Source organism: Castanea sativa, chromosome 4 (genome assembly GCF_040712315.1).
Source record: "Castanea sativa cultivar Marrone di Chiusa Pesio chromosome 4, ASM4071231v1".
NCBI classification, from domain to species: Eukaryota; Viridiplantae; Streptophyta; class Magnoliopsida; order Fagales; family Fagaceae; genus Castanea; species Castanea sativa.
In genome coordinates, this window is record NC_134016.1 from 19714132 (window position 1) to 19739595 (window position 25464).

Here is a 25464-nt window from a genome sequence, read left to right on the forward strand (position 1 = left end):
TACCGAGCCTTAAATTGTTCTATCTTTTCATCAGAATCTACTAAGGAGGCAAATCTACCCATTTGTAGGAGAGGGTTAGAGGTATTGACGAATATAGAGAAGGACAGGTGGGCCGAGGAGAAAGAAACACAAAAAAGAGAAAAGTATGTAAAAAGATAATGAATGAGGAAGTTCGAGAAGACTTACTTTAAGACAAAAAAAAACCACCTCGGCCTAATTCTTGGAAATTGTGAGGGCACGTATAGTTTGAAAGAGTTGGCAGGTTCGTTGTATGAGTGTTGAAGTGAGGAAAATTGTTTAAATTGTTGATATTTATATCAGCGAGAGTTATGAAGCGGGAAAGTTCCTGCTTATACTCCTATGCAATCCTCAACCATTGGATGTGTATTGCGTCGTCAAACGTGGGGGACAAAAAGTTGTCAAAATTTAATTAGGGGATGCTCTGCGTACTGAAATGTCAAGAATGTGCTGTGGGCAGTTCAAGGGACATCATCATTGTCAGGGAAGATGTGTGGCGAACACAAATTACCGGTGGCAAATGTAGAGATCCTCTTTTTCTCCCAAAATGGCAGAAATGAGAATCTTGAGGGGTTATTATGAGTCAATGGGCCTAGGAATACATGTTGGGCTAGAGGCCTAATCCGAGGACACTGAAAGGTTCGGGGATGTGGGAATATCACCCCAAAAGGCAGCATTGATGGATAAAGAAGCGAAGTCCGATCAAGGTTGTCCAAGAAGGTAATCCGAGGAAGATTATGTCCTCGGCTATGTAAAGCCGAGGTAGGAGAGGGCTGTCTGGCATCCAAAGACGATATTCTAAGAAATCCTATAAGTAAGGGTAGGCATGGTGGATGTACAAGATAAGAAGGAGGGCTACGAAATATCTAAGAAAAAGCTGTTACCATTGCATTGAATGTTCTGTAGCTAACTCTCTGGCCGCATTAATGGGGAAGTGATGCTTGAGTATCAGGGTTCAGCCTTACAGCTACTTCCAAAGACTTCAGGGATAGGTGGATGAGACAAGTATCTAAATCAGAAATCTGATCCATACGTGGAAGATGGAGAGGAGAAGGGGGATGATATAAAAAGCAAAGGAAGACATTCAGGGAGGGGGATCAGAGAAAAAAGGGAGAAAACACTGTGCACATTAGCATCCATAATTGTAATCTATCTTTGAAAGAGTGAAATATAAGATTCATCATCCTCGGCTTGTGTCCGAGGACAATTTTAGTTACATAAACAATTCCATGTGTATGATGTTGCAATCTAACTCATCATTTTTGTTATTTAACATCACTAAAATCTATATTTCAAGCTCACTCTCTACTAATTTCATTGTATTGGACTTTTTGGGCCTATCCTATTCTTACTTTTGGGTTTGGGTACAAATTGTGATCTTACATATATCATATCATATCTAATTATATTATATATTTACACGTGCGATGAGTTTAAATCTTTTGGATAAGTTTGTCTTGAAGACATAAATTAGTAGGAGAGTGTCCTATTTTGTAGGCATTTTAAGTAGTTGTCCTCAAGTTTTTTTTTTTTTTTTTTTTTTCCATTAAACCTAAGGTTTAGGGCTTTTTTTTTTTATAAGAAAGGTTTAGGAGATATTTTTGAATTGTACAAAAGTCCAGTTCAAAGAGAAGAATACTCTTATAAATAGTATAAATAACAATTGAAACTCAAAAGGGCCATGTTGACGAAAATTGTTAACCATATTTAACAATAATTGTTAGATTATATTTAACAAATATTGTCAAATTATGTTTGTCAAACGTTGTCAAATTATGTTTAACAAGAATTGTTAAATTATATTTAGCAAACATTGTCAAATTATGTTTAATAAGACATTATTTAGTCAAATTCATCAAACATAATTTCACCCATAAGTCTTTTGGTGTATAAATTTTATTGATATGAATAGTATCCATTCAAGATAATGTATCTCTTAATTACAATGCCTTGTTTCAAAGTTGAAAAAATAACTTTTAATCTCAACTATTAAATAAAATATATTAAAAAAAAGTTAAAATGTAAAAAAATTTGTGAGAAAAGGCAGGTCAATTGCATCAGGGCATTGATCTCAATCCACAACACAACGTCCAAAACAGAGCAAAGTGAATTACTCACATCACAAAGAGCTCAAACGCCGCCACAAAACTCAATGGGCAGCAGTAGCAGGCGACTGAGAGCGTTCAAGCGGTGGATGAGATCCCAAGGCATCGACTTCAGCGACGCCCTCCAATTCACCGACGACGGCGAAGCCATTTCCGTGAGAGCGCTTTGCGATCTCAAGGTAGGTGATATGGTGGCGAGAATACCCAAAACCACGTGCCTCACCGTCAAGACGAGCGGTGCACGTGACCTGATCGAATCTGCTGGGTTGGGTGGTTCTTTAGGACTCTCAGTGGCTGTCATGTACGAGAGGAGCTTATGCCAAAGCTCTCCTTGGGCTCCTTACCTTCATCTTTTGCCTCCTCATGAATCCTTGCCTTTGCTTTGGTCTCTCCACGAGGTCGACTCTCTCTTATGTGGCACTGAGCTCCACAAGGTCGGTCATCATCACCCTCCATTATTCTTGCTTCTAATCACATGCTCTATTCTATTTGAATACAACCCAATTACTACGAACACACCTAGTCGCTTACGCGATTTAATTGACTGTGAGTGGTTGAACCAAAACTTCAATCACAATGAGTAACTCAAACACTCATTTATTAGGATAATACACACTTAGGTACCCTGGAGTACTCTCACATGAATGTGAGAGGAGAGTTCTCCGTTCGTACTTAAGAATTACTCCATTTATTATTATCTTGTTGAGTTGGTACTAATCATGTTGTCACATCAGTTTATAAGCTTTTTATTGTAAAACTTTGTAGTAACATTTCCCATGTAATTTTGGGCAGAAGTGCCTATCACTCACAATCAACCACATTAACATGTCGTGAAATAAGGTGTCTCTGAAATGATTGATTTGAATAATAGTGATGTTAGGTATATTACGAATTTTACTACCAGTCAGGTTGTATCCAAGCTTTCAATTTATTAGTTTGTTGAAACCCATCAATCACGCCAGTTGTTAAGATTTAGCATTTTCCTTTGAATAAACACACCCAATTTCATGACACGGTGAAGTAGTCGACTGTGAGTGAGTAATGGACACTGTATGCTCACCACTCTTTCCCACTATTCACAAACAATCAACCACTTTAGCAAGTTGTGAAATTGGGTGTGTCTGTAAGATTGTTGGACCTATTTATGTTGTGTTTTACAATTGTAGGCAGACTGTGAAAGAAGACAAAGCTATTATTTATGAGGACTGGAAAGAGAACATTCTGCCCCTATTGGATTCACCACCGCCTTTTAATCTCAATCCAAATTTTTTTGGCGCTGAACAATACTTGGCAGCAAGAAGTCTCATTGCTTCTCGGTCTTTTGCAATAGACGAGTACCATGGATCTGGAATGGTTCCTTTGGCTGATCTGTAAGTTAGGCCTTCATTTATCTTGTATATTTGAATATGATTCATCTTTTAATTGTTTCTAAGTTAGAATGTAAAGCTACTTAGCATAAACCATTTTCTCCCTTCTTATTTATGCATTCTTGGTTATTTATGGCTATAACAAATAATTGTGGTTCAATTGTTACAACAAGTGAAAGAGGGGAGATTCAAACCTTGGTTTGATTTATATAGGAGACTAGACAATGCCACTGAACTACTAATATTTCCCAATATCATCATTTGATAAATGAATGATATATCCTACGCCCATTTGGTAATGGTGCTACTCAAGTACAAGGGCTATATACATAGAGTGAAACACTGATCATAAAAGAAAGAAAACTAAGCAGACAAAAATACAAAAAAACAGTAAGAGACAACACTAGTGAAAGCACAAGGAATCCAGAAAATCTAGGAGTCTTGCCACTGAGAGTGAAGGAGACAGCAAAATCAAGTCATATATGTACTTCATAATAAATATTTCAGCTTCACCATACTTAGTTCATTTCCCTTGAAGCACCGATCATAATGTTCCCTTTGAATTTAGAGGAACTTTTGCCTCTGTTTATCCCCTTATAATCAAGCAAAATAGGAAAATGATCAGACAGTGGTCTTTGGAGTAACTTTTGATTCAGCTTGGGAAAATGTGCTTCCCATTATGTTGAAACCAAGAACCAATCTATCCTAGACATTGATTTGGGGGGGGGGCTGATTGTTGGACCAAGTAAAGCATCTCCTTCCAAGGCCAAGTCCAGCATAGTATTCTCTGAGATGAACTTTGAAAAGTCACGCATTCCTGAAGTTAGTCTAGTTGCCCACCTCCTTTCAACCAAAAATCTAACCATGTTGAAATCACCCCAAGGCACCTCCCCCACCAACTAATTATCCCTGCCAATTCCTCTCATAGCTTCCTTTGAGAGGTGTCTGTGGTAGGCCCGTAGACCCTTGAAAAGCCCATTAGAAGCCATCTTCAACATTTTGAAATTTACTATTAGATGGCATGCTAACAGCTTCAACTTTTCTACTACGTTTATCCCATATCAACAAAATGCTGCCATATGCTTCCTATAACATGTTTAGGCATTGGCCCCATTTTAGTTTCTTGAAGGCATATAACATCTGCTATCCATCCCCTCAACAAGTTTTGAATTTCAAGTCACTTCTCCCCATCATTCAACCCACAAACTTCCATGAAACGATTTTTAGCTGCATGATCATGGTAATGTTAACCCCCTGGCTCTTCTTTTGGTCGTATCACTCCCCTCAATCTTTTTGGTTTCATAATTGAGGAACAAGCCAGATTCTGCAACTCCCTGACCCCCTTGGACAGATTGCGTGAACACTTTTCTTGGCACCCTTCATCCTTGTGCGATTATATCACTCAATTTCTAGAAAACAAATTCATAGCATTTTCTTCAAAACCAGTCATTGATACACCCTTGGTAACTCTGTTTTAAACTGCACTGTTCAAATTTTAAAAATTTACTTCACTTCTCTAGATTTTTTTTTTTAGTTTTTTAGTTATAACTTTTTCAAACAATCCCATTTTTAAAAAGCTGAAAAACAAAGTATACCAAACAGGCACTATATCATTATATGATAAATAAACTCGTAATATGCTCCTAGCGTTTTGCAATCTATAAAACCCTTCGTAGAAACTGTGTAACCAGGGCAAATCTATTACTATGGAATATAACAAGGGAGTAACCTTCTACCATTGTCTGTGATTGGTCTCTGCGTTATGTCAGTTCTAGACTCTCGAAATGAAATGCCTGTGCCTTTTCCAAATTTTCTGTTGGAGTTGCACTGGCAACATGGGCTTTGAGTTGACTTTTTCTTACTTAAGATGTGAAGACTGGATTTTTTAAACCTATTATTTTTAAAGGAAGATTTATCTTTATGTCAAGGAATGGCTAACTTAAATCCTGATAAAGTCATTGGTATGCTACCATGGAAGTTCATGATATATAAAAGCTTTACTAGTCATTTATCAATAGCACTGCCTGTTTTTGGATGTGTTTTTCCCTATATTTAGTAAAGTTTATGTCCTAAATAAAGGATATAAAGAGTCAAATACCATTTTCTTTGGGTTATGGTATGAAACACATTATGATAGGCGAGATTTTACAGCTTAATGCTTATCATATAGAATGGTTACTTCCTTATGGATAGTTTGGAAGATGCAATCATGTGCGTTAATTTAATTAATTATATTTAGTTTTGCCTTGTTCATTGTTGGTAAAGTTTTCATTGATAGATCCCTTAATGCTTTCTACATCTTGCTTTTTGCCTTATTATTTACTAATCTCTTTTACATGAAATCAGTTTTAATCACAAGACGGGAGCTGAGGATGTTCACTTCACCTCTGTATCTTCTCATTCTGATTCCAAAAGCGATACTGGCTGCAGCAAAAATGATCTCCAAGCCAATGCTGGTGATAATGAACCATTGTCTGAAAATTCCTATTCGGATGGTAGAGGATCAGATACTAGTGGTGGTAGTGACTTGGACAACTCTTCGGTCTTGGGGGATCATACCACAGCATTGGAAATGATTATGGTGAAAGATGTCAAAATTGGAAACGAGGTTAATTAGAATTTGCTCCTGTTCATAGAGTTGCTTTTTCAATCAATTTTTCCTTTTAGCGATTTTAGTATTATGTGTGGTATCAGGTATGACGTAGATTTTGAATCTTATGGTGCATTTTTTATTATTAAGTTGCACACACACCTAGTGAGTTCTGAATCCCTGACCTCACCCTCTACCTTGGTCTTTAAAGGAGCAGCGATGTAATTTGAGCTAGAGTTAACTTTGAATCTTAAGGTACATTAATTTAATATCTTCAGCAAAAAAGGGTTCTGTTGAAATGGGTTGACTTGTCAATGGTTAATCTCTCTCTAAAGCCGGATGATTTACCTTTTTCGTTAAAGACCCAACACATGGACCTTCTAGATTAGTTTGGACAGGACTGTCACAGCCCCAATCTTGAGATTGATTCCCTTAGGTAGAGCACCATTTATGTTGCTGGCCTTAACTATTTTATAATACTCTGCTAATAGTTCTTGTGGTAAAAATCCAGTTTCCCATAGGTTTAAAAAAATGCTTTTCTCAAACTGTTTCTTCATTTTTTTTCCCTATCTTCTCTCAGGTCTTTAATACATATGGGTTGGTAGGTAATGCTGCATTGCTTCATAGATATGGATTTACAGAGCCAGATAATCCATTTGACATTGTAAATATTGATTTGGAACTAGTATCTCAATGGAGTTTATCTTTGTTTTCTGGCCGGTATAGTCGAGCAAAGCTGTCCCTCTGGAGAAGATTGGGTTACTCTGGATGTGTAAGTGAGAACACTGAATATTTTGAGATCTCATCTGATGGGGAACCCCAAATTGAGCTGCTGATATTGTTATACATAATGCTGTTACCGGAGGATGCATATCATAAGTTGGATCTTACATTGTCAACTAAAGGGAACTCTAATGGATCCATAGGCATGATTTTGTCTGAAAAAGGCAAGTGCATGTTGGAAAAAGCTTCAGAAGTGAGTAAGGATTTGTTGCTGACAAAGGATGTTTGTAATGCTCTCCAATTGCTGGCAGATATGCGCGATAGTTTTTATGGTTCTAATTCAATTAAAGATGATATTGAAGCACTAGGGAATTGTTGCATAAGAAGAGAGAGGAAGTTGTACTTTTCTCTGATATTGCGTATCAGTGAGAGGGGGATCCTGGAGAGGCTCAGAACTTACGCTGCTTCTGGTGCTCAGTCTTTTAGAACTGCTAAGCGGTCCTCAGTGAGACAGAAGTTGAAGAAGACATGAAACTTTGAACTCTCTTTATACCTCCTTCATAGCGTTACTTATTAGCTGCTTATATCTGCAGTTGCTCCAATTTCTGTGCCAAATCAATGAACAGAGGGCGCACCACCATCATTTTGCCCCAAGGTTTCTATTTAATGACAATGTAATCCATTATGTAACTTTTTGTAGTGAGTAGGCAATCTCACTATTGGTGAAGTAGATGGCTTGACTTTTTATTCAAACCCAATGGTGAAACTTTCAAGTAACTCTTTTTTGGGATTTTTGATTTTATTGGTCTGTTTATTTTGCTATAGAGTTTAGAGGAAGATGTTTCCATTGAAAATATCTCAAGTGGCACTGACAATATAGACATGGCCAAAATGTGTACAAGAGGTCATACCATCTCAAGCTTGGAGTGAGGAAGATAGTGTTAGTACTTAGTAGTCCAGTTTGGGCAGAATCTAGAACACCTCTGCTTGCTGCTAAAATGGAGTTGGTTTCTATGATAGTCTTTTAAGACCTTCCTCTTACACCATGTGTCAACCATTATTGCCAGCGCCTTGAGGCCACTCTCAGCATAGCACCAAAGTAAACTGAGGCACACAACGTAGGGCGTCAGCCCATCTCTCTCCCAAGCAACAAAGCCGGTTTAGAGGAAATGGGATGGACTCAGGGAGTACAAACATCTGCCCGCAAAACTAGATTGTGAGCTTCAAAATTATAAAATCCAGGAACATGAACAAAGTCCATCCCAAAATTTTGCGCAAAGCTATTTAATGTCCTGAAAATATAATCTGAAATTCTGAATTCGTGTTGTACTTGTTTCTCTGTTAGTTTTGATGAACATAATATTTTGAAAAATAAAAGAACAGCTATTTTGATGCCATATTGAGGTGTGAGTCAGAACTCGTTAGGGGGTGGGTACCCGACCTAAATGAGACTAGTTTTACCTGCCCCGTTAAGGGCTGCAAAATTGGGGCAAAATTCTCCCCATGCTTGAAATTGGTTGGTTGGATATGGGTATTACTATTACTCGACTCCGACCTGTACAATTTTGTTTGTTTGTTTTTTCTGTTTTGTCTTTGTTTTTGTTGTTGTTGGTGTTTTTTATTTTAGATTCTTAAAATTATTATTTAAATGAAAAAGAAAACTCTTTTTAAAAAAAAAAGTGAGTGGAGCCAATGTGATTAACTAGAAGAGAAAATTCTTAAATGTGCATATTATAATTTATAACATGAATTTTGATTTCATTTGTATCCATTTCTGATGATTGCGTTTTATTATTAGATTAAGACATTAATTGATTTTTGGTGTAGGCAGGGATCGAATGCCAAATCTCTTATTTGATCATAAAAGACTTTACTAGTTGAGTTAACTAGAATCCATTACTAGTTGTTCCTTCTTTATAAAGTCAAATCTCTTATATCATCATTTCCCATAAAATGCCACACTCATGTAATTTGCTCACACAATTTTCTTGTGGGGTGGGCAAGGAATCTAGGAGTGAGCTTCACACACATATACACTTAGTATATTTCATAAAAAAAAAAATCCTTAATTTATGGGGAAATATGTTAAACAAGCACATATTACATCAATCTTCCTATTAATCACTAATTAATTCTCTTAGTTGCACATCATTAGGATCATTTTAAAATCATTTTTAATGTTGTTAAACTTTAGAAATAAAATGTCATTTTTATTGCTTTGACTAATCAAAACTATAGTAAAAAAATGACAATCTATTTCTAAAATTTAACAACATCAAACCACCGCGCACCCTTGATGCGGTGATCACTCCACAAATATAAATGCTTGTGGGATGTGGAGGGCAAGGGCCGAGGTTCAAGTCTTCAGAAGGGAGCTTCATACACATATACATTTAAATTAGGCTAAAGTACAAATTCTATCTTGTATAAAAAAAAAATTAACAACATTAAAAACGATTTTGAAATGATACTAATGGTATGCACAAAGAAAATCAATTAGTGATTAATAAGAGGATTAGTAACATCTTTAGAAATAACATTTTTTTTAAGCCTTTTTTTTTTTTTGAGGAAGTACGTATCGTAATTTTATTAAGTAAAACCAGCTATGTCAGCCAATACAACAGGAACTATAAGTGGTGGAACATCCTCCATCCATACAGAAAAATCTGAAACACAAATAACATGACGAGCTAACTTGTGAGCAACAATATTACCCTCTCTCTTTACATGAGAGTAGTGTAATTCATTAAAAAAATTAACCTTATTTCTAATCTCATCCAGCACTAAACGCACAGCTGATAGGAACTCCATGTCATCACGCAAAGCCTTCACTAGCACAAGCGAGTCAGTCTCAAGGATGGCATGTTGGAATCCTAGGTCTGAAGCGAATTGCACTACTGTTTTGACAGCCATCGCCTCAATTTCCAGAGGGCTATATGCCTGCGAAATTTGCTTGGATAGTGAGCCCAATACCATACCCTCGCTGTCACAAATGACCACTCCAATTCCTGCTCTGTTTTCCTTTGCGAACTTGGCTTCGTCGCAATTAATTTTTACCATCCCCTGTTCTGGTGGTCTCCATTTCTGCGCCAAGGAATGGACAGTTTGAAGAGATGGAGGGTGCGGATTAACAGCTTGGAATTCCCGAAGACGTTCCTTTGCCAGTGAGGTAATTGAGTGCAAGCTACAATTGGGTTTATTTAGCCGGACCTGGTTCCGTTGTGTCCAGATAGACCATGCCGTGATCGCAAAGAGCTCCAGGTGGTGCTGGTGTTTGATCAGCCATGATAGCAGCTCTTTGAAGGTGATGAAGCTCAGTGAATTTCGACAACTCCATAGGGTTAAGTCCTCCGAAACTACATTCAACTCACCACACGACCACAACGCATGGAGGGCTGATTCGTTGGCACAGCAACACCGATCACAGAGAGGATTCTCAATAATGGTTCGACGCACCAAATTTTCCTTTGTGGGCAAAGAGTTTCGGCAAGCCCTTCATATGAAGTTTTTCATTTTGTTTGGTACCTATAGTGACCAAATTCCACGCCATAACTCCCTATCCTTCATCAGCTGAACTGAAACTTCTTATCTTCCTCCGACTTCAAAAATTGATACCTTGACTTGCTTGTATATGTCCCGGTTTGAGTGAAGGGCCAAAAAGGTCTGTCCTCCACCCCTTGTTGTGGCAGCGGGATGGACTTGATGAGTTTTGCCTCCTTAAGAATGAAAATACTATTAGTGACCGAATGGTTCCTGCTGTTTGTCGCTTCATCTATCAATATTTCAACCCTTGCATCTGCCATGGAATCAATGATGGGAGAAGTGACCTTGGTTGGGTGTTTCCGTGGCAGCCATGTGCTCTGCCAAATGTGCACAGCTCTCCCATTTCCCACCCTCCACCTACATCCTCTAAGTAGTACATCTCGCCCATGTAAAATACTCCTCCAAGCGTAGGACCCTGTGGTTGAATTTTTTGCCTCCATTAATGAACAATATGGGAAAAACCGGGCTTTGAAAAATTTATAGAAAAGCGAATCTGAATTTTGTAAGAGCCTCCAAGCATGTTTAGCCAACAAAGAGTCATTGAACATTGTTAGGTCCTTAAAACCCATACCCCCCTCCATCTTTGATTTTGTCAATTCTTCCCATTTCAACCAATGAATTTTTCTTTTATCTCCTCTTTGACCCCACAAAAATTTTCGGATCATTGATTCAATCTCATGGCAAAGTCCCACTGGAATTTTAAAACACCCCATAGCATATGATGGAATTGCCTGAATGACCGCCTTTATCAAGATCTCCCGCGTCGCTTGAGATAAGAGTTTTCCTTCCCATCCTTGTAACTTTCGCCAAACTTTTTGTTTGATAAAATTGAAGCTCTCCTTCTTATTCCTTCCTACTAGAGATGACAGCTCTAGATATTTATCATAATGGACAATCTCTTGTAAACCCATTGCCTCCTTGTTCTCCGCCTTAGTACCTTCCAAGGTGGATTTACTAAAGAAGATGGTTGTTTTGTTTTTTTTTCACCTTTTGGCCTGATCCCACCTCATAAATCTCCATAATTTTCCTGCACTCCTCAATGGTTGCCCTACAAAAAAGAAAACTATCGTCTACAAACAATAGGTGTATTAGTTGAGGGCCATTCCGGCAAATGGATAGCCCTTTTAGCTCCCCCACTCTAACAGAATATTGTATGAGACCGTGTAAACCTTCCGTGCACAACAAAAAGAGAAAGGGAGAAAGTGGATCCCCTTGTCTGATCCCTCTGGTAGGTTGGATGAGCCCTTGAGGTTCACCATTGACTAGGATAGAATATGTCACTGTTTTTATGCACACCATAATTAGGCCAATCCACTTCTCACTGAACCTCATTTTTCTCATAACATTCTCCAAATACACCCACTTCACCCGGTCATAGGCTTTGCTCATATCGAGCTTTAGAGCCATGTAACCTGTTTTACCGGATCTCATATTATTCATATAGTGAAGTGACTCATAAGCAACAAGTATGTTATCCGTTATCAACCTATTTTTTGTAAAAGCTGATTGGTGTTTAGATATGATGCTTGGTAAAATTTTCTTTAATCTATTGGCCAACACTTTAGAGAAAATTTTATACAAGACATTACATAAACTAATGGGGCGATAATCTTTAACACTTTCAGGGTTTTTTATTTTTAGGATAAAGGTGATAAAAGTGTGGTTTAACGAGTGTGGGATGGTACCTTAATTGAGCCAAGATAAAACTGAATTTGTGAGATCGACATCTACCACTCCCCAAAAATGCTGGAAGAACAAGGGGGGCATGCCATCAGGACCTGGGACTTTGAGCAGTGCCATATGTTTCAAGGCTTCTTTTACTTCAAAGGCTGTAAAGGTGTCAGTTAAGGCTAAATTCATTTCTTCGGTAATCATCAAGGGGATGTGCTCTAATTGAGGCCATAGGGGATTCGGCCTTGAGGTAGAGAAGAGCTCTTTATAATAGTTTGCCAAAACTAATGTTACCTCCTCTGAGTCTACTCTCTATATGTTATTCTCATCCATGATTCCCCGGATTTTATTTTTCCTATGCCTCTGAGTAGCCCAACAATGGAAGAACTTCGTGTTGTTATCACCATTTTTTAGCCAAAGAGTACGTGATCTTTGGCTCCACATTCTTGCTTCTCTATCCAGCAAAATATTTATCTCCTCTTTTAACTCTCTAACCCGACCATTCTGTCCACTTACAATAGCAGCAGATTCGGCCTCCACCAAGAGAGCTTTTTTGTTTTTTAACTCCTTCCTCACATTACCGAAAATGTTGTAGTTCCACCATGCTAGGTCCCTACCACAAATCTCCACCCTCCTTAGTATATCACTATCACAATGCCCCACAGAATAGGAGGACGAAGATGCTTCCACCATTTTTGCACATCGTTCATCTGATAGCCACATTTCCTCAAACCTGAAAATTCTTTTTTTTTGGGGGGTGGGTCCAAACCCAATAAGTTGATCAAAAGTGGGCAGTGGTCAGAAGAGGTACTTTGTAAGTGTTGAACAATCAAACTCGGAAATTTCAGAAACCAAGAGCCATTAGCCAACCTTCGGTCAAGTCGTTCTCAAATTGAGTGTCCATCCTTAAAGTGTTGCTCCAAGTAAACCGGTTACCCACAAATCCAAGGTCCAAGAACCCACATTCATCAATAACATCTCTAAAGAGTTGCATCTGCCTATCTTGTCTAATTGCTCCGCCTAGTTTCTCCTCCTGCCGAGTGAGTTCATTGAAATCACTTACACAAAGCCATGGGATTTATGGATGGTGGTTTAAAGCTCTCAAACTGTCCCATGCTTCAATCCTCTTTGACGTTTCTGGTTCCCCATAAAAACCAGTGAATATCCACTCATGTTCAGAGCCCCTATTAATCCAAGTGTCAATGTAATATTGTGATGAATCGATCACCTCCAAGTTCACTGATGATTTCCAAAAAAGAACAAGGCCACCTCCACGGCCATCTTTAGGTACTACCCATTTGTGTTCATAGTCAATACTTCGCTGCACTAGATCTAGCCTTGCTTCGTCTGCCAGTGTCTCGACTAAAAACACGACAGAGGGGTCTTTTGCTCGGATCATATCTCCAAGCTCCTTCCCTGTACGCAAGTTCCTAAGCCCATGACAGTTCCAAACTAGGCAATTCATTGTGATTGGCGGGGCTAACTATCAGCCTCCACCAATGTCATTTTTTGTTCTACCGCTCCTTTTGAAACCTGTTGGCGTTTGCTAGGTAACTTAGGATAGCATTTAGCATGCATGGGTGTTCTTTTTCTTAGGGTTAGGGACGTGTGGTCAGGGTTAACTGGTGTTGGATGGTTTGGTCTCTCAATCTTGGTCCATTTCGGTTTGGGTGGTTGTGGTGAAACCTTAGGATTTTCAGGTATTGCACGTGGTGAAAAGGGGTCACGTGGTGGGGTTAAGTTTGGGGTAGGGTCCGGAGTCAAAGGTGGTGAGATGTTTCCATTTTGGTTGAGTTTTTTTGATTGACAGGCACATGTATCTTGGCTGTCATTTATGGGAGTGAATGAGGGATTTAAAACCGGGTTTAAAGGTGATGATGAGGTATTTCCTTTTTGGGTTGGGTGAGCTGGATTTATCTCAACGGTTTGGGTTGATTGCATGGTTGAAAAAGGTAAGGAATCTTTGTTTAAAGGTTGTGGGACGTTACCTGTTTGGATGGGAATTTGCTGAAGATTATTGCCATTTAAGGCCATGTCTGCTTCAGTTTCTTTCCATTCAAAGCTTCGTGTAGCTGGATGTGTGGTGCAGTTAGCAGGGGTTTGGCTATGATCCGTTAGAATATTTTGCAAGTTGTTTTGAATGCTCGTAATTAATACCTCCGATGGCATTGAATCCTTCCTCCCTTCCTCAACTGTACCGTTACTCATGTACTCCGGATTAGTTGAACAACTCTCTTTCTGCTTCTTCGACTCAGCCATGGACGGTGGTCCTGATTTCAGAATTGAAGGCTGTTTAGACTTATAGAAACCAGGGACCGAGACCACCTGCTTCCTAGAGGGAAAGAAAGGTGCTGCTTTAAGACTTGGACCAAACTGCCTTTGCTCAGGTTTGAGTGTGCCTTCACTGTTCAGCCACATCTCACAATCCTTGTCATCATGATCGAAACATCTGCACCAATAACAAATGTTTGGAAATCTTTCATATTTGAAGCTGACCCACACTTCCTTATCACTTCCTATTGAAATCAATCGCCCTCTACATAAAGGAACAGTGACGTCCAAAGACACTCTAATACAAACAAAGTTGCCCCCCTCAGTTTCTTGCAAGTTGGTAGGAGGTAAAATCGTACCTAAGACCTCACAAATTTTTGCTGCAACCCTGACATTCATAAACTTTATCGGAAGGCCATGAACCTACACCCAGAAAGTAGTCTTGTTGAATTGAAGCTCTTCAACTAAATTATTTTTATCATACCTCTCCAAAACCATTAAGTGTTTGTTGAAACTCCACGACTCACTCTAAATCACTTTATCAACCTCTTCTTTTTTATCAAACACAAATAGTATCTGATTACCCAAGTTACGAACTTGAAAACCATTCCTTGAATGCCAAAGTGGAGTGACAGTTTTTGCTACGGCATCCACATTGATCGCCCTTTTAGTTAAAAACTTGGTAGCCAAGAAGAACTCTTGGGAACTCAACTCATTGTCAAGACAACACCTTGGTCCTTCCTTATCTAAGAGAGTAAGACGATTCCAATTGGAAGTTAACTCATCCATGGTAACTGGAAAAGAAAAAGACAAAGTAGAAGTATTAGACCCCAAAAAACACAGAATCTGTTTCCCATAAATCCCACGAAAAGAGGAACCCCATAAGCTTTGAATTAACGTTGTTAATTCAAAGAAAGACAAACATACGCCTCAGAAAAGGAGTGACCCCCCTATTCTACTGTCTAAAAGAGAGCTAGACAAACATACACCTTTCTTTGATTTCATTTTCGTTAAAAAAAAAAATCAAATTAGGTCGAATGTCGAGAATCCATTACTTGACGGGGCAAAGAGGGAATACTTGTAGCCAAAGGAGGTTGAATATCAAAAATAGGGTTTAGGATTCGTTTGGGAGTTCACAAGGAAATAGAATGGAATGATCATAAGAGAATGGAAAGGAATGGAATGGAGTGGATTTAAGTAAGGGAAAAGAATGGAATTGAGTAACTTTGATTGGATGTTTTAAAATAAAGAAATGGAAAAGAATGAAAATGAATGGAATGTAAGTAATCTTGTTTGGGAGTAACATGGAAGGAATTGAATGAAAATATTTTATGACAATATTACTATTAGACTCTTTTTTTAAAATAAAGAATTGAATATATAAGGGTATTTTGAGAGTTCTAGTAAAAAAATTATTAAATCTAATTTCATTCTTTCTCATTCCTCCCAATTTTGGGGAATGAAAATTTGAGGTTTTAAGAGAATAGAGAGGAATGAGTGTTCCCTCCTACCCATTCTATTCCCTCCCACTTAAACTTACAAATAAGGGAATGAACTTTTTATTCCCTCCATTAAAACTCCCAAATAAGGGAAGAAAAGAAAATTTTAAAATTATTCTTTTCATTCAATTTCATTCCGTCCTCCCAAATGAGGCTTTAATGAAACAAATTCACACGTTAGCTGGCCTGTGGCCTTCCTTAGTTTAGTGTGATGCTATAGGTATGGTGCTATATTGAGGGGAAATTTTCATATGGGTCGGTGTTATGCGCATAATTCTGGTTTATATTTTTGCTTATTGTATTTCTATGCCTTTTCCCAACAAAAAAAGAAAAAAAAAAAGAAAAAGAAAAGTAAAAAGTTGCAACAATGCTATTTATTTATTATAGAGGCTAAAACATAAAAAACAAAATTAGCAAATGCAAGTCACAAATTATAAATACACTAAAACTAAAGGATTAATTTGAAATAAGAAAGAAACATCGTCAAAGTTGGCTGGTACAAATCATTGGAAAGTCCGCATTCGTCTCTCTTTTCAGTTCTGACCGTCTGTCTGTCTGTCTGACTGACTGTGTCTCTCGATTTCTCATCATCTTTAAAACTAATGAACTGACCAAACGTAGCTGTGTTGGGTTGTTGTATGTAATTCCAAAATTCACAAAAAGAGCTTGAGATGGACACGTTCTACATATCTCATGGATCACCAACGCTGTCAATAGACGAGGCGATTCCGGCAAGACATTTCTTGAAGGCGTGGCAGGAAAAAGGTCACTGCCAGCGCCCAAAGGCCATTCTCGTTATCTCTGGACACTGGGACACCGCTGTCCCTTCCGTCAATGTCATCACCGGCTTAAACGAAACCATCCACGATTTCTATGGCTTCCCCAAGGATATGTACAAGGTATTCTACACTATACACCCATACATAAAAAATATCTTTCTTTTCTTTTCTCTTCTCAAATCCTTCTTAAATTTCATGGTTTTGTTTTCTTTTTCCAAAAGAAAAATTCTTATTCATACCACGGCTGATTTTTTTTTTTTTACCTCTTTACCTATAAAATGATTTTGCTTTATGAAGTTTATAACAATTAGATTCAATAACTGGTATTGTTAAAAATTATAGATAATTTTTCTTATAAAATGAAACATTTTTATGATCAATAAATTATAAACGATTATTTGATATCTTTTAAATTTGTTTACAGAATAATTATTTGATATATTTTAAATTTATTTACAAATATAGGTCTAAATTTGCACATTTTTATTCATACATCCTCCTAAACATATAATATTATATAAATCTCATATTTGTAAGCTTGTTCACAAGCCCATTATATATTTAAGCTTGAATCGTTCAATAGTTGAGCCTAAATTTGAATTTGAATTTGACTCTTGTGGTAATAAATAAACATAATTGGCCCCAAACGAACATAATTTGGACTGGAATTTGATTCTTATTTTCCAATTTGAGATCGAGTGGTTCACGTAGGTGTGCACATAGGTGGGGTTTGGTGGGTGATGTTGAACTTGAAACTAAGATTGAAAGTTTTTGAATTTTACATATATTTTAAACAAATAATTATGGATGGGTTGGTGTGCACGTAGGTGGGGTTTGGTGGGTGATGTTGAACTTGAAACTAAGATTGAAAGTTTCGTTGTCTTGTTGTGCATTCCAACCTCATCTCTGTTTTGGAAGTTTCGTTAGATGACACTTTTTAATTTTTTTTTATTGCTTTCCTTGGGATTAGGATTCATGGATGAAATAATTAAGGGCCCGTTTGGATAGAGAGGGGAAGGAGGAAGAGTAGAGGAGACTAGAATAGAGTTAGCTGAAAATAAGCTAATGTTGAGCCAAATTTACTCTACTCTACTTTACTCCCCCTCTCTCTTCCTAAATTCAAACGGACCATAAAGTTCTTTGAGTGCCTACTTTTATTATTTTGTTTCCAAGAAGCAGCCCTATGTAGAAAATTTTACACATGTAGATTTGGCAGTTGCAATTCAGTCACGCTTTTAAAAATTTTGCAACTATCAACTGGCATGACAAGTTTTTTATGACTACTACATAATTAGCATTGTTCCTTTCCCTATTGATTGCGAATGGCATCATAACTGAGCTGAATTGTCAGCTGGGGGTTTGCATGTGTTATTGTCTTACCAGCAAAATTATGAACTTGTTTGATATCAGTAGTTGATAATGAAAGTTCTATATTCTTTTCTAAATCTTGAACATGGACCTTAAAGTTGTCACACAAATACTTCCGCTTATTGGGACATAATTAGTAACTAACACATAAAATGCATAATGTTTGTTAAGTTCTTGTCCATTGTAAGCTCAGGCATGCTCCTGAACAAGAATAATAAGGTCATTAATTGGACTTGGAAACAAGAAGCTTTAACAAAAGTCAGTCTTTTAATTTTCATGACAAAGTGCAGGGGAAGACACCACCTGAGCAACTCGGCTGTGTGAAGATTTATCTTTTAGAAAATTCATTTATGTTACTATCTTTTTTAATTCTTTTCCTCATTGCCAGCTCAAGTACCCAGCTCCAGGTGCTCCAGAATTGGCAAAGAGGGTAAAGGAACTGCTCATGGAATCAGAATTCAAGCATGTTGATGAGGATAGAAAACGAGGGCTTGACCATGGTGCATGGGTTCCCCTCATGTTAATGTATCCGGAGGCGGATATCCCAGTGTGTCAGCTCTCTGTTCAATCAGATAGAGATGGTACTTATCACTACAAGTTGGGCAAGGCATTGGTCCCTCTTAAGGAAGAAGGTGTCCTCATCATGGGTTCTGGAAGTGCTACTCACAACTTGAGGAACATTGGGGGCAGGGGCAGTTCTGTTCCTTCCTGGGCTATGAATTTTGATACCTGGCTTAAAGATGCTCTTCTTGAAGGAAGGTAATTGATAAGTGATTTGCCACTTTCTTTCTCACTTTATTTGTCGTACATCTGGTTATATTATGATTTTGGTATGGTTTGCAAGAAATTGATGGCATCCTATGTTGACATACTATGCTAGATATAATTATAACTTCGTAATTGGGCAAGTAATGGCTAGGAGTTTATTAACTTCTAATAATGAGGCTTTTGCTTATATTTTGCGTAGATTGGTAAAATGAAAAGGTAGGTAAGGCGGACCTGGTGGTATGTAAAGTTTCATATGGTAGAATAGCATTCCATTTCTAAAGCAATGGCTTAAGGCTTTTTTGTAGTCTAACATTCATTTTAGAGTGATGTATATAGGCTTTTTAGTCCATTTTAGGAGTTACTGTGGAAAGTACACTTACAAAAATGTTTGGCATCATTTAAAAATATGTACCTCCTTTAGTGATTCAATGATGGTTTAAATGACAGTTCCTCTCACAAAAATGGGTTGAGGGTGAAGGCATTATTCCAAAAACCCACTAGATGCGTGTGGAAGTTAGTAATAATTATAGAAAATTAGATACGGAGAAAAAAGAGCAATTTTTTTTTTTATATTAATTGAGAATGATCAATGATATTTGTGTGTTGGGGGCTTTCTTATTGTCCCCACAAATGAAAGCCCTCTCATCAGGGCTGAAGGTTTCCTCCTTACTCTGCAACCACTAGGGCATTAATGAGTCACAAAATGCTAGTCTTTTCGACTTTCAGTGTCATTTGGATGGTCATTCCGGATCTGAGTTAGATTTTGAAATTATTTGCATGAGGAAGATGTTCCATTGTGAGAACCAAAGTTGGTATCAAACAAAAGTGCTTATTATTGGCAGGGTTTGTCAAATATCTGACAATGCCAACCACCCAATATAAGGTAGTAAAAAAATACACACCATATGGTTGGCTTCTTTAATCCTCTTTTTTGATTCTTGCATGGAAGTAGAGTATATCTAATTTCATTAACTTTTTTGTAGAATGGATTAAGTACTTAACTCTTGCTGTAGATATGAAGATGTGAATCACTGGGATGAGAAGGCACCAAGTGCAAAAATGGCTCACCCTTGGCCAGATCACTTCTATCCATTGCATGTGGCCATGGGTGCTGCTGGTGAAAATGCAAAGGCCAAAAACGTCCACCATAGCTGGGACATGGGTACTCTTTCTTATGCCTCTTACCAGTTCACAACAGCCACCAGTTGAATTTCCTTTGCAAAAGTGTGCTATTATACCGTATGTGCTGTATCTCCAAATAAGATTGGGTACCAACCGGAAGTTCTTGAAGACATGTTAATCTGTGTTTGTATAATATTGTAACTACCTTATGATAAGTTTATTATCTTAAAACCATACAGATTTCACCTGAATAATGGCTTGCTTTTGGGGTCCATATATTTAATACTGATTAGTATCTGGTTGGCAAAAATTTGTGGAAAAGTACTTGATTTTTGTTTGGATATAACATACAAAACTCAAGTAGAAGTAGACATGGGCTATCTCAACTCTCCTTTGCTTTTCCCTTTATATTTCCATTTCTATTTATTTCATCTTCCTAATTATTTAGTTTCAACCTTTTACTGTGTTCTGACCCAAAGATAGCTTCAACTTGTTCTGGATTTCAAGGACTGTATTTTGTTTTTTTTTTTTTTGATACCAATAAGGGAGAAGGAACAAACAACCAAGAGATTACAAAAGGGCTGGATTGAACCAGCATTGGTTTATAGGCACCTGAGTTGCCTTTTTTGCTACATCACATAAGGGATTTATAAGTAAAAGGGTAGCTAAGATCATTTTGCAGAGAAGACCATTTTGTACAAGAAAATTAAGATCAGCAAGTCTAGTGACATCTTGCCAATCTGGAGCTCTCCTAGTCTTGAAAGCCTTGATCAAACCTCTACTATCACTTAGGAACAAAACTTGCTGAAAACCATGGTTTGTTGCAGTGAGACAAGCTTCCACCACAACTTCAAGCAAAACCTCAGTTGTTGTCCTAGCTAAGCTGCTATTGACACCAAAAGACACACCAACTCCCTGGGAATTTACAGCTTCATATACATAGGCACTCCTTTTCATCCTTTTGTTTTTGTACCTAGCAATTTTTATGATTAGTTGCCAAGGCCCTGCTGCGGATTGAGGTTCTGCAGCTGGTCTTCTTGCGAGCAAGTTGGAGCTTGACTGTCCAGAGAATGATTCCTTGTACCTGCAAGACAAAGATTGAGCTATGAGAATTACTTGCACAGAGTTAGGAGTTATCCCTTCATGAACCACTTTGTTTCTATGATTCCAAATGGTCAATAGCGTTGTAAAAATGGATTGAAGATAGTCCATAGCAGCTGGATCCTTAATGTTATGCTTGTTAAGAATCAGACTCAGCCACTGTTGATTGGAGATATTGCTGAAATCTGATGAATGTATGGCAAGGGTGGAGCCATGCCAACAAGCTCTAGCAAAAGGGTAAAGAAGGAAAAGGGAGTAGCTTCTTCAACTTCATTGCAGAGGGGGCAAGTGGTAGCAACTGGAATCCCTCTATGATTTGAGTTGAGAAAGGTAGGCAAACAGTCATGCAACAATTTCCAAACAAAGTTGTTTATTTTTTAAAGGACCTTCACTACTTGCCAAACCTTTGTCCAAGTTCCTTGGTTCAGCTGAGGATGCCTAGGCATGTTCCAAGGCCTAGTGCTGAGAAGCTCATAGGCACTTCTGAGTTGATACTCTCCATTATTGGAATGTTTCCAAACCAATTTGTCTCGGACTGATTTTGTTTTTGAGATAGGGATTTATAGGATATCTCTAGCTTCAGGGGGAGGGTATAAAGTTCCGACCAGATCAGCTTTCCATGAGGAGGTGTTGTGGTCAATCAGGTCCCCAACAGTACTAGTAGGTAGCCTAGGGTCTTCCAAGTTTAGGGATGAACAATGAAACCTGTTTTTGTAATGAAGAGGGATATTAAAACCATCTCCAATCCACCATTTTCCTTCTCTCAAAACTGGATTCACTTGCTTGATGATATTCTTCCAGTACCAAGAATGGTGTGGCTTGGGGATACAATCTTGAATGGAGCACCTAGGAAAATATTTGGCTTTGTAAGTCTTAGCCATAAGGGACTGGGGATTGTGGTTTATTTTCCAAAATTGTTTAGTTAACATTGCTTGATTCATGGTTTTGAACTTCTTTAGGCCTTGCCCTCCAAACCTTTTTGGTTGACAAACTTTGTCCCAACTTAGAAGGTGCAATTTCCTCTCCCCTTGTTCATGCCCCCACCAAAAGGACCTGATTACAGAGTCCATTTTGCTACATATGGTGTTAGGCACATTGAAACAAGAGAGAGCATATAGGGGTAGAGATTGGAGAATAGAGGATATAAGAGTGGTTCTGCCTCCTTGGGATAGCAATCTGGCTTTCCACCCTTGAAGTTTGGATTGTAGTTTTTCAACCAAGAACTGAAAATCAGCACATCTATTACCTCTAAGCTTGAAATTTATCCCAAGGTATTTGGTAGGCTTTTGAACCAAGGATTGTATTTAATTGCATAGAAAATTTCTAAATTTCCATTTGACGCTCGTATATGTAATATATACATACCCTGCATGCGTATAATTCACATTTTCAAGTTATTTAGGTACGCATATTAGGGGTGTGCAACCAATCTGCCAAAACCAACCCAACCCAATCCAACCCGCCGGGTTGGGTCAGTTTTTAGGCCTTGGTGGGTTGGGTTACAACAAATTTTTTGATAGCGGGTCGGGCTGGGTTTGGGTCATAAAATTTCAAATCCGCCAAACCCAACCCGACCCACCTATATATTTAATATATATATATATAAAATATATTATATAATTAATAAATTTTTAAAAATCCTATATAAAAGTCAATTAGTTCATACAAACCCTACTAAATTACTATTGTTATTTAGTCATTAGTGTGGTTTGCCTTTAAGGAGTTACATTGATACTAATTTTTGAGTTTTTTTAATATATTTATATTTATATTTTTTTTCTACTCAATTTATTAATAATAATAAAAAAAATTTCCAACCTATGGGTTCAACCCGACTCATGTGGGTCGGGTTGGGTTGAATTTTTTTTGACCCACTACAGTGGGTTGGGTCAAAAAATCCCCTCAACCTGACCCATGCACACCCCTAATGCATAAAATGCAGAAGTTTTGTTGGATATTCTTGGCGATGTAGCTGTAAAAATGGATGTTTGTATTTTAACTAATAGTTGGAACATATGTAAAACTAGCGTTGCTTGGGACTTGGAAAATGAATGCTTTCAACCTGTGTTGAAATTTTTGGATCCACAATGAATAGTTGGGAAATTTGCAAATTCACTCTTCAATATTGGAATAAATTACTAAATGAGAGGGCTTCTTTTCAAAAAAGGAAAAAAGAAAAAAAGAAAGGAGTTCTGAAATAAACAAAGAATTAGACAATAGGTTATAGCACGAAAATAAGTTGATTTTATTACAAGAATGATTTGAATTGGGGGCTATGTGGATGCCCCACAAAAGGGGGAAAAAGAAGAAGCTGGTTTAGGGCTTTTTCCCTATTTTTTTTGGTTTATCCCACATTGGATCTTTAGCGACATGACTTTTTGTGTGTTCGTGTTTCTAGGGTGATGTGTGTGTTTGTGAGTCCATTCTTCTAATTTTTGTTTTAGGAATCGCCACCAACCATTGGTTTTGTATTAGGTGTGATTGGTAACGTATTAGGTGTGATTGCTCACCTATTTGTCTAATTCTTTTTAAGTTACCTAATTAATTAAACCAATTTTAAGGATTTATTAATTAAGATAAATCAAAAGTCTCGAACAAAAGATTTTGGATTCGGAAGTTTGGTTAAATGTGAGGAAGGTGTTAGGCACCCCACAACGCCTATCCCAAAGATAGTACCTTATTTTACTTTAATTCAAACATTATATTTTGGTAGATAAATAGGATACTTGGCATTTTAATTTTTGAATTTTTTTTCTCCTCTACATAGGAGCTCTCTCTCTCGTCTAACGAGTATTCTCTCCCTTAGAGTATTCTGAGGGTCTGCCTTTAATTCTTACTTGATGGCTGATGAAGTGATTCACAGTATGAGCAACATGAAACTAACCATGGAAGAAGAAGAGGTAATAGCAGTTTCTGATGAAGGACGGAAAGAAGAAATCGAGAGTTGCACTCAAAGCCTTGTGGGGAAATTTCTGACTTGCAAACCGTTCAATAAAAAAGCGGCTCAGTTCAGTCTGAAGAAAGCATGGGGGTTGAAAGAGGGAGTACAGATTGTTGAGGTGGGTGCCAACCTATTTCAGTTCAAGTTCAAGATAGAATTCGACAGGAAAGAATTTTTTAGGGAGGCCCTTGGTCCTTTGACAATCAAGCACTGATGCTTTGGTGCTGGTTGAAGGGTATGACGGCGGCGAACGTGAAGTTTGACGTAGTGTCACTCTGGGTCCAAATTTGGGGGGCTCCCTTTGATATGATATCTCCAAAGGTAGTCGAGGAGATTGGAAGTAGATTGGGTATAGTGGAAGCGATGGAAAACCGATCAAAAAAGGAAGCAAAAAACCTTTTCATGAGGGTGAGGGTTGCACTCCCTATTTCTAAGCCGATTCGGAGAGGTGGCTTTGTTGCGGGATCAGATGGGGAGCGGTGTTGGGTTAATTTTAAGTACAAACGTTTGCTAATATTCTGCCATCATTGTGGATTACTGGGGCACGATCTTAAACATTGTGCAAGCCATTATGCAGCGTCCAAAAAGGAGGGAGAAGTGCAGTGTCAGTACGGGGATTGGTTGCGTGTAACGGGTCTTCGTTCATGGTCACCTGTAAAATGGGAATCAACTTGGTTTACATAGAATGTTTTAGAGGGAGGAGGAGTGGAGTCCGGCAGTGAGGGCAGGGCGGATGGTAAACAGTTGACGACGGACAAAACAGTAGAAGCAAACCCTAGCATATGCGTAACGCATGCAAAAGGGAATAGCGGGAATAAAGGAGCTGATCTGGATTTTAAGGGAATAAATGATATTAATGTTGACATGGGTGGTATGGTTATAGAAAATCCGGAAGTCAATGAGGGTGAATCCAACGTAAAGGATGTGAATGATTTAGGTGGAGTTAATGCATGCCATAATGGGTCCACAAATGAATGCACCAAACCGAAGAAAGGCAAGCCCAAATGGACTAGAGTGCCATGTATGGAGTGTGGGGCTGGGAAAGAGGAGGAAACTAGGGAAGAGGGGAGTAACTCAGAATGTGGATGATGAGGTTCACAGTGAATTTTTGGTACAAGCACTGAAGCGCAACAAGACACATGGCGACTACTCTATGAACACAACGGCGGGAGGATGGACCACCCTTGCCGATCACAATGAGGATGTTAAGTTGGAACTGCCAGGGGCTTGGGAACACTTGGATAGTTCAAAACCTTCGCAAAATTGTGAAGGATCAAGCTCCCATGGTTTGCTTTTTGATGGAAACACTACAAAAAACGCGGGCTATAGCTGCGTTTTTTTGGCCGCGTTTATAAAAAAAACGCGGCTATAGTTAATCTATAGCTGCGTTTCTAAGAAATGCAGTTATAGACATAATCAATACTGCGTTTTTGAAAAACGCGGCTATAGGTCCCCCTTTGGCTGCGTTTTCAAACGCAACTCCAGTCGAATAAATTTTTTTAAAAAGAGGGACTTGGAGCTACGCTTAGAAAAGCAACTAGAGGGGGACCTATAGCCGCGTTTTTAAAAACGCGGCTATAGGTCCCCCTTTGGCTGCG

At 38.2% G+C, this 25464-nt stretch overlaps 3 protein-coding genes across 3 annotated transcripts; 2 read left to right on the top strand and 1 right to left on the bottom strand.

The window, feature by feature from the left end:
* Positions 1-2082: 2082 nt before the first annotated feature.
* On the top strand, positions 2083-7602 carry LOC142632128 (ribosomal lysine N-methyltransferase 3). The gene is made up of 4 exons (XM_075806544.1): positions 2083-2557; positions 3294-3493; positions 5837-6098; positions 6661-7602. The coding sequence occupies exons 1-4, from the start codon at positions 2171-2173 to the stop codon at positions 7333-7335; spliced, it is 1524 nt and encodes a 507-aa protein (XP_075662659.1). The 5' UTR covers positions 2083-2170; the 3' UTR covers positions 7336-7602.
* Positions 7603-12329: 4727 nt separating this feature from the next.
* Positions 12330-12740, bottom strand: LOC142632573 (uncharacterized). Its single transcript, XM_075806950.1, has one exon. It carries the CDS (start codon positions 12738-12740, stop codon positions 12330-12332), a length of 411 nt encoding a protein of 136 aa, XP_075663065.1.
* Positions 12741-16256: 3516 nt separating this feature from the next.
* On the top strand, positions 16257-20134 carry LOC142631704 (extradiol ring-cleavage dioxygenase). Its single transcript, XM_075805987.1, has 3 exons — positions 16257-16686; positions 18323-18693; positions 19716-20134. The coding sequence occupies exons 1-3, from the start codon at positions 16459-16461 to the stop codon at positions 19909-19911; spliced, it is 795 nt and encodes a 264-aa protein (XP_075662102.1). The 5' UTR covers positions 16257-16458; the 3' UTR covers positions 19912-20134.
* Positions 20135-25464: the final 5330 nt, after the last annotated feature.